Below are 13172 nucleotides of genomic sequence, written 5' to 3'. Positions count from 1 at the left end.
AATACTTTTCTCCGATCACCTTAAAATTATGCCTCCTCACATTAGCCATGTCCACCCTGGGAAAGGGTCTCTGGCTGTCCACTCGATCTACATCTCGTATCATCTGGTACACTTTAATTAGGTCACTTCTCATCCTCATTTGCTCCAAGCTCGCTGAACCTTGCCTCGTGTGACATGCTCTCTAATCTAGACAGTATCCTAGTAAATCTCCTCTGCACCCTCTTTAAAGCTTCCACATCCTTCCTATACTGAGGCACCCAGAACTGAACACAATACTCTCAAGTGTGGTCTAATCAAAGTTCTAAGTAAATTTATTATCAAAGTACATATATATACCATATATAACCCTCAGATTCATTCTCAGTAAATCCAATAACCATAATAGATTCAATGAAAGACCACACCAACAGGATGGACAAACAGTGTTTAAAAGGCAAATACAAAAAGGAAATAATAATAAATATCGAGAACATGAGATGAAGAGTCCTTGAAAGTGAGTCATAAGTTATGGAAACAGGTCAGTGTTGGGGTGAGTGAAGTTATCTCCTCTGGTTCAAGAGCCTGATGGTTGAGGGGCAGTAACTATTTCTGAACCTGGTGGAGTGAGTCCTGAGGCTCCTGTACCACGTTCCTGATGGCAGCAGTGAGAACAGAGCATGGCCTGGGTGGCAGCAGTCCTTGATGGGTACTGCTTTCCTGCAACAGCGCTCTGTGTAGATGTACTCAGTGGTTGGGAGGGCCATACCCCTGATGGACTGGGCCATATCCACTACCTACTGTGGGATTTTCCACGCAAGGGCGTTCCATACCAGCCTGTGATGCAGCCAGTCAATATACTCTCCACTGCACATCTATGCCAAATGTTTGCAAACTTCTAAGTGGAGGTACTGCCGTGCTTTCTATGTAATGGCATTTACATACTACTTTTAATGAGATCTCCCCTCATTCTTCTAATCTCCAGCTAGTACAGCCATCAAACACTCCCAATACATTAATCCTTTCATTTCCAGGATCATTCTCCTAAACCTCCGCTGGACCCTCTTCAATGCCAGCACATCCTTTCTTAGATAAGAGGCTAAAACCGCTCACAATACTCCAAGTGCAGTCTGACCAATGCCTTATAAACCTCAGCATTACATCCTTGCTTTTTATATTCTAGTCCTCTCTTAATGAATGTTAACATTGCATTTGCCTTCTTTATGGTCTTTGGATATTTCGCTATACATGTGACAAATAAAGTTAATCTTTTCTTAACTCAGTTCAAAGGTCAAGTTTAATGTCCGAGAAATGTATACAGTATACATCCTGAAATGCTTTTTCATCATAAAAGCATTCAGTCTAATTATATCTTCCTTTCCATGCAGAATCTTTGAAAGCAGAGCCTGCCTTTAGTAGCTGTTCATTACTGCAGTTCTCTCAGGAAATTTTTGTTTGTTGCTTTAGGTCTGTGGAGAGAGGTTTGATTTTTCTTTTTCTCTGTTCTCCAGGGTGGTGGTGAGCAGCTGCTCACAACTCAGCTACCTGAACCTCACATCCTGTCGCTGTCTGCCCCGGGGCCTAAAGCGCATCTACCGAGGCCAGGATGAGATCAGCCAGTTCATCAACCGCCTGCTGAGCCGCAGCGTGGGAGAGCAGTGACCCACTGGGGACCACAGGCCGCGGGGGGAGGCTGACAGCTAAATGCTCTGCTCATGAGACACCAGGAACAGCTGCAGCCCAATGGTAGAAACAAAGGGCGGTGTAATAGGCTTGCCTTCGTAAAGCTTTTATGTCTGGCTCCTTCCTTAAAGTTCAAAGCACAATCGATAAATAAAGCAAAAAAATATATCAACTGCACTGTGCCGGGGCCTGGGACTGCTGAGATGTATTGTAGGTCAGCTAACGCGTCGTACAGATTGGAACTGACCTGGGCTGCGGTCTGCAGCATTTATTGTTCCAAACCGAGCCTGGGCTGAAGTCAGTTTGCTGCAAAATACTCAGAAGAGTTACTGATTCCTGATCTACATCTTGAGCAGACCACAGGATGTGCTCTGAGCCTGCAGTTTGAAGGTGCCTTGTGAGGGAGCTGGGCAGACGTTGCATGCAGATGCAATTCATAAAGGAAGCTTGGGCAAGTCGGATATTAAGGGGAACAGGTTTGGGCAGTTGAGGGTTTCCTGAGGCAATACGTGATCACGAACTGCAGCGTGATGGTGAGAGGTGAACTCCCGCTCTTAGATCAGGGAACTGGTTCACGCTCCATTAGTCACTAAATGTAAACTAAGCCTTGACTGTGGAGAGTAGCCACCTGTATATAGTTATAAACAGTTTGGTCTAGGCACTGAGGAGATAAAAAATCTATTGCCTTAAGGTTATTCCATTTCCTTTACATTCCCCCAACCCCAGCATCATACAGTGTTGCAGTCCACTGTCCAAGGTGCTCTGATGGTTTTCTAGGTTGTGCCTTAGCTAGGTGGGTCTTTTAATTTTACTTCCTCGTAAGGAACTTGTTGGTTGCTCTTTTTCTTGGAGCATGCCCGTAATTGCTCACTTATTAGTGTTTGTTTTTTAAGATAGTCTGTGTGGTGCCACATGATGCAGTTTCTTACTTCCATGCGTTGTGTAGAACTTGCCCCACTGTCTTCTCGTTGATATACTGATTAAGGACCTAGTCAAAGGAACTGGTTCCAAATGTCCTAATGGTTGAGTATTGGGATTCACTATTAATGTTCAGTGAAATAACATAGAAAAGCACAGCACAGCACAGGACAGGCCTTTCAGCCCACAACCTATCAGCCTACACAGCTCTTTATTTTCTATCATCCCTGTGCTTATCCAAGGGACTCTTAAATATCCCTAGTGTATCTGTCTCTTCTACCAACCCTGATCGGGCATTCCTCGGACCTACCACTCTGTTTTAAAAAAAACACAAACAAACAATCTCTGACATCCCCCTATACTTTCCTCCAGTCACCTTAAAATTAAGCCCCCTTATATTTACCATTTCTGCCTGACCTTTCTCTCAATGCCTTTAGCATCCTGTACACCTCCAGCAAGTCACTTCTCATCCTCCCTCATACCAAAGAGAAAAGCCCTACCTCATTCAACCTATCCTCATTAGACATGCTCTCTGATCCAGGCAGCATCTCTTCTGTTTTCTATCTAAAAACTCCACATCCTTTTCAGGCAACCAGAACTGAGCACAATACACAATAAGCAGGATTTTATAGAGCTGCAATATTACATCGCAACTCTTGAACTCAATCCTCCAACTAAGAAAGGCCAACACACCATATGCCTTTTAATTCAACCCTATCAACTTGTGAGGCAACTTTGAGGGATCTATGGACATTGACCACAAGATCCATGTTGAGGGAATCTGTAACACTGCTAAGACTCTTACCATTAATCCTGTACTCTGCCTTCAAGTTCAACCTTCCAAAGTGAATCACTTCACACTTTTCTGGATTGAACTCCCATCTCCAAAATTACAATATTGGAAATCTTTGATGCCAGTGTTGGATGTATCTGTATTTGTATTATATCCATGACTAATGGCCCCAAGCCCAGCAGAAAGCCTTGGAAAATGGCTCCAGCAGGAATCCTACATATTCTGGGGCTCCTTGCATACACGACAGGGACTTTTCATCAGTTAACATTGAGGGTCCAGAAACACACTTGGTGTTGCTCAGGCCAGCCTATTTTAAAACCATTGTAATTGTCACTGTAACTGAGTCGATGTCAGCTTATTGCCCCCGCTCATTTGGAACATAGGCAGTTCCCATGTAACCATCTTTCCCTCACCAAAATCTAGAGGGAAAGGTTTAAGGTGAGGGGAAAGATTTCAGTGACCTGAGAGGTGACTTCTTCACCGGGGTTGGTATGTATATGGAATGAGGTGCCAGAGGAAGTAGGTATATTAACATTTGGATAAATGTATGGATTGGAATTGTTTGGAGCAAATGTACCCACCCTAGGGTCCATGGACCCCTTGGTTACTGGGTAGGGGATCCATAGCATAATAACAGTTGGGAACTCTTGGTTTAGAAGGATGTGGGCTAAACATTGGCAAATGGAACTAGCTTGGTGTGGACACGGATTGAAGGGCCTGGTTCTGTGCTGAATTACTCTAAGAGAAACTGACAGTGCATACAATGATCTTGATTGTATGTATGAAGTAGGAATGTGCATTGTGAAATGTGATATTTCTGCACACTGGTACCAGCTCTTTGGTTTTTGACTCAGGGCTATTACTAATAACCTTGTAAAATGCTCGTTTTTTTTTAAAACCCTCTTATTGCATGGAATGGTTGTAACGTGCAGTCACGGTAATCGGTCAAAGGGTAGCCTACCCAAGGTCCCACTAGAGGCAGTGCATTTTGTTCAGTCCAGGGGGTGGTGAGCAGGTCGCTTGCATTTGTTCTGCTCATTCAAGATCTTCAGGCCCTGTATCATTCAGCCTCTACCCCCTTTGCGCTGTACAGGTACCGTCCTCCACAGGTGCAACTGGTCACCTGGTCTGGGCCACAGACCTGCTTTAACCAGGAGCTCCTTCCTTCTTGCTGAGTACATATTGAGAAACTGATGATTGCCTTTCTGTGTTGTGAAAGGGAAAGCATTGGCCTTTGCTGTGGTGCTTAAATCATGGTTTATTACAAAAAATGTGAATTTTTAACTATTGTGATGAAACGTTTGGGGGCTTTTGCCAGCTTTCGGTCTCAGGAAAAGGTGCCTTTTCTCAGCTGGGCCACAACCTTTCAGCATGGGGAGAAGTTGGATTCTCACTGCAGCTGTTGAGCTTGGCCAAGTCAGACATGTGGGTCTTTCCACTGATCTCTGTGCCCCAGCCTTCTATTGAAGGCAGGAGAGTCCAGCTGAAGCTCTTCCCACTCCTGCTGTAGCAACCCAGTCCTTTACTTGGTGGTCGTGTTCTACTGGTCAGTGTTTAATAGCAGGAGGTATAATCCCAGCAAGTAGTTTTCTACTCTGCTGGTGGTGGTGGGTGTCATGGGGAGCAACAACTCATCAGCAACTAGTAAACCAGTGCGTGGTGCTTTAACAAGCTGGCAAATGCTTTTATGTTATGAAAATATTTTTGGAATCTTAGTGGTCATAAACTACTGCTATATGCAAGTGTGGACATGCAATAAAATATTTGTTAAAGCCAATGTTTATTCTTTTTGCTGTTGCAAATGAGTATTGTGACCATAAATGATATTATAAAAGATTTAATGAGCAAATTTGTGTGATGTCATTTTGTTTATGACAATGGATCCTTAAGATTGTCACAGCTGGTGGGGAGGCTCCCAATGGCGTAAATCTCAAATAGCCTCTGATATCCAAATCCAGCGCCTGGCCTTCACGCGTGGCTTAGCTACTAAGCCTGACAGAAATGTTTCTACTGACAGGAGGAAGGGCCTTAAAACCAATCACTTCAGGCAGATGGGACTTGTCAGCTGTGGTTGACATCTATCTAAGAGGAAAACACTGATCTCAAACCTCAAGCTTCAGGAGTAAACACAGAGCAGGACCACTGGTGCCAAACTGTATCGGTCACTGCTGTTCCCTTAATGGTACATACCTGTACATCTGGGTATATAACTAGGTGCCACCATTCTTCATTACTCTCCTAACAAAGGCCATCATACCCATTGCAACATTCATGCACCTGTTAGCTCTGAAATTTGTGTTTCAAGCTACTCAGGGTCCATGGATTTTCCAGCCTGTTTAATAAATACACTGCTTTTTAGTTTTGTGCACCAAAGTAAGTATTTTATCGCACCTGCCATATTCTCAAAGTATATTATCATCAATATATATGTTAGCACTTAATACCTTGAGATTCATTTTCTTGTAAGCATTTATGGGAAAATAAACAATAGAATTTACAAAAAATACATCACCATCATCAGATGCCATGCCCAGTTTGAGTTTTGACTGCCACAGCCCACACACTCCTGTTTTGGGTCAAGTGGATCAATTCATTGGGATTCATTTCCAGTTCTCTGGCTGCTGTCTCCATCATCATTTGTCTTTGTCTTCCTCTTGCTCTCTTCCCTTCAATCTTTCCCATAATTATTGTGCATTCTAACTCCTCTTTCCTAATCACATGTCCAATGAAGTTACGTTGCCTTTTCATGATCTCATACATTATTTCTCTTTTTGAGTTTGCTCTGTTCATGACATCCTCGTTAGATATTCATTTTGTCCATGATATTCTTTGCATCCTCCTCAAAAACCACATCTCTGCTGCTACAATTTGTTTCCACATGTTACTAGATATTGTCTAATATTCTGAGCCATATAACGTAACTGGATAAATGTAACATTACAGTACTCTGAGGTGGGTTGTCATGCCTAGTTTAGTGTTGATCAGTATACTCTTCATTCTCGTAAAGGTGTCTTTTGCCATCCCTATTCTTCTTTCGATGTCCAAGTCGCACCTGTCATCTGATGTCACCCAGCTTCCTAAGTAGCAAAAGTTCTGGACTTGTTTTATGTCTTCCCTGTTTATTCTCAGCCTGCAGATAGGAGTCTCCTTCTTTTTGGATATCACCATATATTGTCTTTTTGCAATTAATAGACCCATTTTTGCACTTCCTTCAACAATTATATCAAATAAGTTTTGTAGTTCTTCCTCCATACTTGCAATTAACAGTGTCATCTGCACATCTCACATACAGTGCCTATAAAAAGTATTTGCACCCTCCCCCCAAAGTTTTTGTGTTTTATTGTTTTACAACATTGAGTGGATTTAATTTGGCTTTTTTAACACTGATCAACAGAGAAACGCTTTTTCGTGTCAAAGAGAAAACAGCACTACAAAGTGATCTAAATTAATTATCCTAATTACTTTTTATAGGTACTAAACAGACAACCCATGTGCAAAAGACAAACTGCAAATAATAACACAACATGAATTGTTAAAAAATCCTTGAAAATAAGTGTCGGTTGTGGAATCAATTCAGAGTTGTGATGAGTTAAGTTATCCACACTGGTGTACGGTAATAAGTGTTTCTGAGCCTGGTGGTGAGGGAGGCAAGGCTCCTGTACCTCCTGGATGGTTGGTTTTGCTGTGATAGACCAGTTCAATTAGTTCCATATCCCCATGTCTTGCATTTTCCTCTCCACTTATAATGACATGTCGATTTGTCTGATCAGAAAACTTAGAAACGTAACAATTGATCTGAGTAGATTAAAGGGTCAGCACAAGATTGTGGGCTGAAGGGCCTGTACAGTGCTGTTATGTTCTATTATGCTAAAGGTTAACCACCATAGCTGCCCACCCAGGAAGTTTCCAGTGTTTCTATTTTGATTCGATTAGTGAATATGAAATTAAAGCACATCAAAGCAACAAACAGAAATGGTGTCTCTCACCACTGGGTGGCACACTTTAGAACAGAAACCATAGAACAGCACAGCAGTGGAACAGACCACAAAGCCAAATTAAACTAAATCTCTTCCACTTGTGCACAAATCATATCTCTCCATTTTCTGTATGTTTGTGTTAGCAGTCTCAACACCACAACCCTGGTACCCACCAATTTTTGTGTTTTAAGATGTGTGGGGCAAGTTTTTAAGTTTCTCCCCCATTTCAACTCAAACACATTTCCTCTAGTACTTAACATTTCTTCCATGAGTAAAAGATTCTGACTACCTACTCCATGTTTCTTAATTTTACAAACTGGCATCAGGTCACTCCTTAGCCTCTGACATTCCAGAGGAAACAACACGTTTGTCAAACCTCTCATACTCTCCAATTCACACAGCATCCTAGTAAACTACTTCCATGCCCTTTCTTTCTAAAGCTCTCATTCCATCCTGTAATGAGGCAACCAGAATTGCACAATACTAAGCAAACTTTTACATCAGAAGACATAGGAGCAGAATTAGGCCATTCCATTGACTCAGCTCTGCCATTCCATGATGGCTGATTTATTATCCCTCTCAACCCCATTCTCCTGTGTTCTCCCCGTAACCTTTGACGCCCTAACTAATCAAAAACCTATCAATCTTCACTTCTGTGACAGTGGCAAAAGAAATTCCTCCTCATCTGTTTTAAAGTGATGAGCTTGTACACCTGCACCATGATTTCCTCTTATACTCAGTGTTCCAACTAGTGAAGGCAAGCATGCAATACCCCTTTACCATCCTATCCACTTGCATGATCACTTTCAGGAAGTCTTGCGTTTGACCAAAGGTCCCTCTGTATATCAATGCTGTTAAGGGTCCTGGTGCTAACTATACACTTTCCCCTTACATTTGATCTTCCACATTTGCCCAGATTAAGTTCCACTTGCCATTTCTCCACTGTAACAGATCTATCTTCTACTGTATCCTTTCGACAACATACACTATCCACCGCTCCAATCTTTGTGTTGTCTGTAAAATAACTCATCCACCCATCTACATTTTTATCCAGAGCAACACAAAGCACAATGCTGGAGGAACTCAGCAAGTCAGAGAGCATCTACAGAGGGGAATACAACAGCCTGAGACCATCCATTGAGACTGGAAAGGAAGTGGGGAATGAGTACAAGCTGGCAGGTAATAGGCAAGTCCAGGTGAGTGTGTGGGGATAGGGATGAAGTAAGGAATTGAACAGGAGAGAAGAGTGGACCATTGGAGAAAAGGAAAAGGAGGTGCACCAGAGGAAGGGAATGTATTGAACGTGTATATAGAAAAAAAACCATAATCTATCTCAGTGCTGAGAGTGTGTCAGACCAATTGGAATACATTTCTACAACTTTCCTCAACCTTCATTTATTCATTATAAAAACATTGGTGAGGGGTGTGATGACCGATAAATCCAATATAATGGAACCCGAAATGTATACCCAAATCAGCAAGATCCCTTGGAGGCAGTTCAAATGTGGGTCCGAATGTCGAGTTCTTTTGCTTGCAAACGCAAAATGGATCCGACAGAAATCTCACACTGAAGGAACTGGACAGACAGCAGCACAGAACTGACTTGTTTGGCAATAGATTTGTAACCACTGCATGGAACTGTTGGAAAAGCAAAAGACAGTTCTGGATTTCGAGTTAAGGTCTCGATTTGGGAGAGAGGAGAGGAGTTAATGGGGGAGTTAATGATGGACCCAATTTTCAGGTCACTGGTCCAAATGTTCAAAGCGCTCATACTCCAGCATCACTATCTTAATATCATGTAAACATACATCTCCGGTACGGTCAGAATCAAAGTGTCATGATTTACATTTATAATTTACATATTTAAAAATACCATTTTTAAAAGATAGTTTTGTATCTCTCTCGAAGCATTTGGCACTTATTGGGTGGTGGGGTAGTTTAGGAGGTCAAAGTTCATCGCAATTCTCGTTGCCATCCTCTGCTGTCATGGAAATGAAGAGTCTCATTCCGATTGGAAGGTGGTCCGTCAACCCAGCCAGCTGGGTAATAAAAGTAAATTCCTCCACTTCCTGTCAAAACAAATAAATTAACTCAATTACCAATCACCATAAATAAGTCAGAATCAGTGCCTCAATAATAAAGGAACGGATTTCATTATTTAGGATAATTAAGACAATAGTCATTGAATGGTCCCCAATATATTAAGATGGACCCTTGACCTCACAGTCTACCTCGTTATGATCTTGTACCTTATAGACTACCAGCACTGTACTTTCTCTGTAACTGTCATAGAGTCACAGTAATACAGAATAGAGAAAGGCCCTTACACAGCATCCTCCCCGCCTGTGTTTGACCTGTGATTAACAAGGGAAGTCAAAGACAGCAGTGAAGCAAAAGAGAGGGCACATCATATTGTAAAAATAGAAACATATATAAGGAGTTTCTTCTTTTATGTTACTGCGTAGGCTAATTAAAATAGCTTCTTTGTTATGTTAACTGCTGAGAAAGTTCTCTTGCTAGCAGCTTGTTTGGGTTATATTATTGATGAGAGAGATAACAAACCAATTGGGATAGATGTTATTCTTTCTTGTGTGTCTGTAAGCTATTGTGATGCGCGGGTTTTTGGGGAGAAGGTGAGGAGAGAGCGAGAGAGATAGATATGCTGTGAGCTGGCCGACGGGGCGGATCCCGAGCTGGAGTCTGAGGTCCAGGGTCTTCAGCGAGGAGAGGAGACGAAGACAGACTCGTGTGCAGCGTCTGGTCGACCACCATGGTTGGTCCCAGGCGGCGGGTCGAGGTGGTCAGAGGGGATCAAATGTTGAGAAGAGGACCGTTACTAGAGCTCCAACTGTTTGTGCACGAAGAGGTTGAACTTTGATAAGTTTGGCGCCTTTTACTTTCCTTTTATATTTTATCTCTATTAATTATATAGTTCCAGTAATATCTATAAATTGTAATCATTTAATCGTATTTGGTGTATTGTCTGTTATTTGGCAGGGTGGGGTACAATCACACAGCATCCACACAAACTTGATTACCCAGTTTGGCGGGGCCAAAGGCTGCTTCCCAGAGACGGCAGTGAGTTGAGTGAGCCTGAGGCTTACCGGGGGGGCGACACATAGAAAATCTACAGTACAATACAGGCCCTTCTGCCCATAATGCTGTGCTGAACATGTACTTACTTTAGAAATTACCGAGGGTTACCCATAGCCCTCTAATTTTCCAAGCTCCATGTACCTATCCAGGAGTCTCTTAAAAGGCCCTATCGTATCTGCCTCCACCACCGTTGACAGCAGCCCATTCCACGCACTCACCGCTCTCTGTGTAAAAAACTTACCCTGATATCCCCTCCGTACCTACTTCCAAGAACCTTGAAACTGTGCCCTCTCATGTTAGCCATTTCAGTCCTGGGGAAAAAGCCTCTGACTACCCACACAATCAATGCCTCTCATCATCTTATACACCTCCAACAGGTCACCTTTCATCCTCTTGTCACTCCACGGAGAAAAGGCCAAGTTCACTCAACCTATCCTCAGAAGGCATGCGCCCCAATCCAGCCAACATCCTCTGCACCCTTTCTATGGTTTCCACATCCTTCCTATAGTGAGATGACCAGAACTGAGCACAGTACTCCAAGTGAGGTCTGACCAGGGTCCTATATAGCTGTAATATTACTTCTCGTCTCTTGAACTCAATCCCACAGTCGATGAACACCAATACGCCGTATGGCTTCTTAACCACAGAGTCAACCTGCGCAGCAGCTTTGAATGTCCTATGGACTCATACCCTCATACCCCAAGATCCCTCTGATCCTCCACACTGTCAAGAGTCTTACCATTAATACTATATTCTGCCATCATATCTGACCTACCAAAATGAACCACCTCACACTTATCTGGGTTGAACTCCATCTGCCACCTCTCAGTCCAGTTTTGCATCCGATCAATATCCTGCTGTACCCTCTGACAGCCCTCCACACTATCCACAACACCCCCAACCTTTGTGTTATCAGCAAATTTACTAACCCATCTCTCCACTTCCTCATCCAGGTCATTTATAAAAAAATCACAAAGAATAGGGTTCCCAGAACAGATCCCTGAGGCACACCACTGGTCACTGACCTCCATGCACCCATCTATAACCACTCTTTGCCTTCTGTTGGCAAGCCAATTCTTGATCCACAAAGCAAGGTCCCCTTGGATCCCATGCCTCCTTACTTTCTCAATAAGCCTTGCATGGGGTACCTTGTCAAATGCCTGCCTGAAATCCATATACACTACATCTACTGCTCTATCTTCATCAATGTGTTTAGTCACATCCTCAAAAAACTTCAATCAGGCTGATTAGGCACGACCTGCCTTTCACAAAGCCATGCTGACTATTCCTAAGCATATTATGCCTCTCCAGATGTTCATAAATCCTGCCTCTCAAGATCTTCTTCATCAACTTACCAACCACTGAAGTAAGACTCACTGGTCTAACATTTCCTGGGCTATCTCTACTCCCCTTCTTGAATAAGGGAACAACATCTGCAACCCTCCAATCCTCCAGAACCTCTCCCGTCCCCATTGGTGATGCAAAGATCATTTCCAGAGGTGCAGCAATCTCCTCCCTCGTCTCCCACAGTAGCCTGGGGTATATCACATCCGGTCTAGGTGACTTATCCAACTTGATGCTTTCTAAAAGCTCCAGCACATCATCATCATCATCATCATCATCATCAGGTGCCATGACCAGTTTGAGCTTTGACTACCATGGCCCACATACTGTTGTTTCAGGTCAAGTGATCAATTCATTGGTATTCATTTCCAGTTCTCTGGCTGCTGTCTCCGTCATTGTTTGTCTTTGTCTTCCTCTTGCTTTCTTCCCTTCAATCTTTCCCATAATTATCGTGCATTCTAACTCCTCTTTCCTAATCACATGTACAATGAAGTTACATTGCCTTTTCATAATCTCATACATTATTTCTGTTTTTGTACTTGCTCTGTTCATGACATCCTCATTAGATATTCGTTTCGTCTATGATATCTTTGCATCCTCCAGCACATCCTCTTTCTTAACGTCTATATGCTCAAGCTTTTCAGTCCGCTGCAAGTCAACCCTACAATCGCCAAGGCCCTTCTCCGTAGTGAATACTGAAGCAATTTATTCATTAAGTACCTCTGCTACCTCCTCCAGTTCCGTACACTTTTCTATTGTCACTCTTGATTGGTCTTATTCTCTCATGTCTTATCCTTTTGCTCTTCACATACTTGTAGAATGCCTTGGGGTTTTCCTTAATCCTGCTCACCAAGGCCTTCTCATGTCCCCTTCTGGCTCTCCTAATTTCGTTTTTAAGCTCCTTCCTGCTAGCCTTATAATCTTCTAGATCTCTATCATTACCTAGTTTTATTGAACTTTTGGTAAGTGTTTCTATTCTTCTTGAGTAGATTTTCAACAGCATTTGTAAACCATGGTTCTTGTACCCTGCCATTCTTTCCCTGTCTCACTGGAATGTACCTATGCAGAATGCCACGCAAATATCCCCCAAACATTCTTCACATTTCTGCCGTACGTTTCCCTGAGAATATCTATTCCCAATTTATGCTTCCAAGTTTCTGTCTGATAGCTTCATATTTCTCCTTACTCCAATTAAGTGCTTTCCTAACTTGTCTGTTCCTATCCCTCTCCAATGCTATGGTAAAGAAGATAGAATTGTGATCACTATCTCCAAAATGCTCTCTCCCACTGAGAGATCTGACACCTGACCACGTTCATTTCCCAACACCAGATCAAGTACAGCCTACTCTTGTAGACTTACCTACATATTGTGTCAGGAAACCTTC

The 13172-nt window shown here is 42.7% G+C and overlaps 2 protein-coding genes across 4 annotated transcripts in view; one reads left to right on the top strand and one right to left on the bottom strand.

The window, feature by feature from the left end:
• The window catches only part of LOC134344581 (F-box/LRR-repeat protein 6-like), a 50994-nt gene extending 45758 nt beyond the window's left edge, over positions 1-5236 (top strand). For all 3 annotated transcript variants that reach the window (XM_063044642.1, XM_063044643.1, XM_063044644.1), the window contains exon 10: positions 1488-5236. In XM_063044642.1, coding sequence (XP_062900712.1) covers positions 1488-1638 — 151 coding nt within the window. In that variant the 3' untranslated portion in view covers positions 1639-5236. The remainder of the gene's footprint in view (positions 1-1487) is intronic.
• A 61-nt stretch (positions 5237-5297) lies between these two features.
• LOC134344580 (sphingomyelin phosphodiesterase 5-like) overlaps positions 5298-13172 on the bottom strand; it is a 42353-nt gene continuing 34478 nt past the window's right edge. The window contains exon 8 of the mRNA XM_063044640.1: positions 5298-9416. Coding sequence (XP_062900710.1) covers positions 9294-9416 — 123 coding nt within the window. The 3' untranslated portion in view covers positions 5298-9293. The remainder of the gene's footprint in view (positions 9417-13172) is intronic.

The sequence above is a fragment of the Mobula hypostoma genome, chromosome 3 (assembly GCF_963921235.1).
Source record: "Mobula hypostoma chromosome 3, sMobHyp1.1, whole genome shotgun sequence".
In the NCBI taxonomy this organism is placed as follows: Eukaryota; Metazoa; Chordata; class Chondrichthyes; order Myliobatiformes; family Myliobatidae; genus Mobula; species Mobula hypostoma.
Note: the sequence above shows the minus strand (reverse complement) of the source record. Positions and strands in the feature narration are given on the sequence as shown.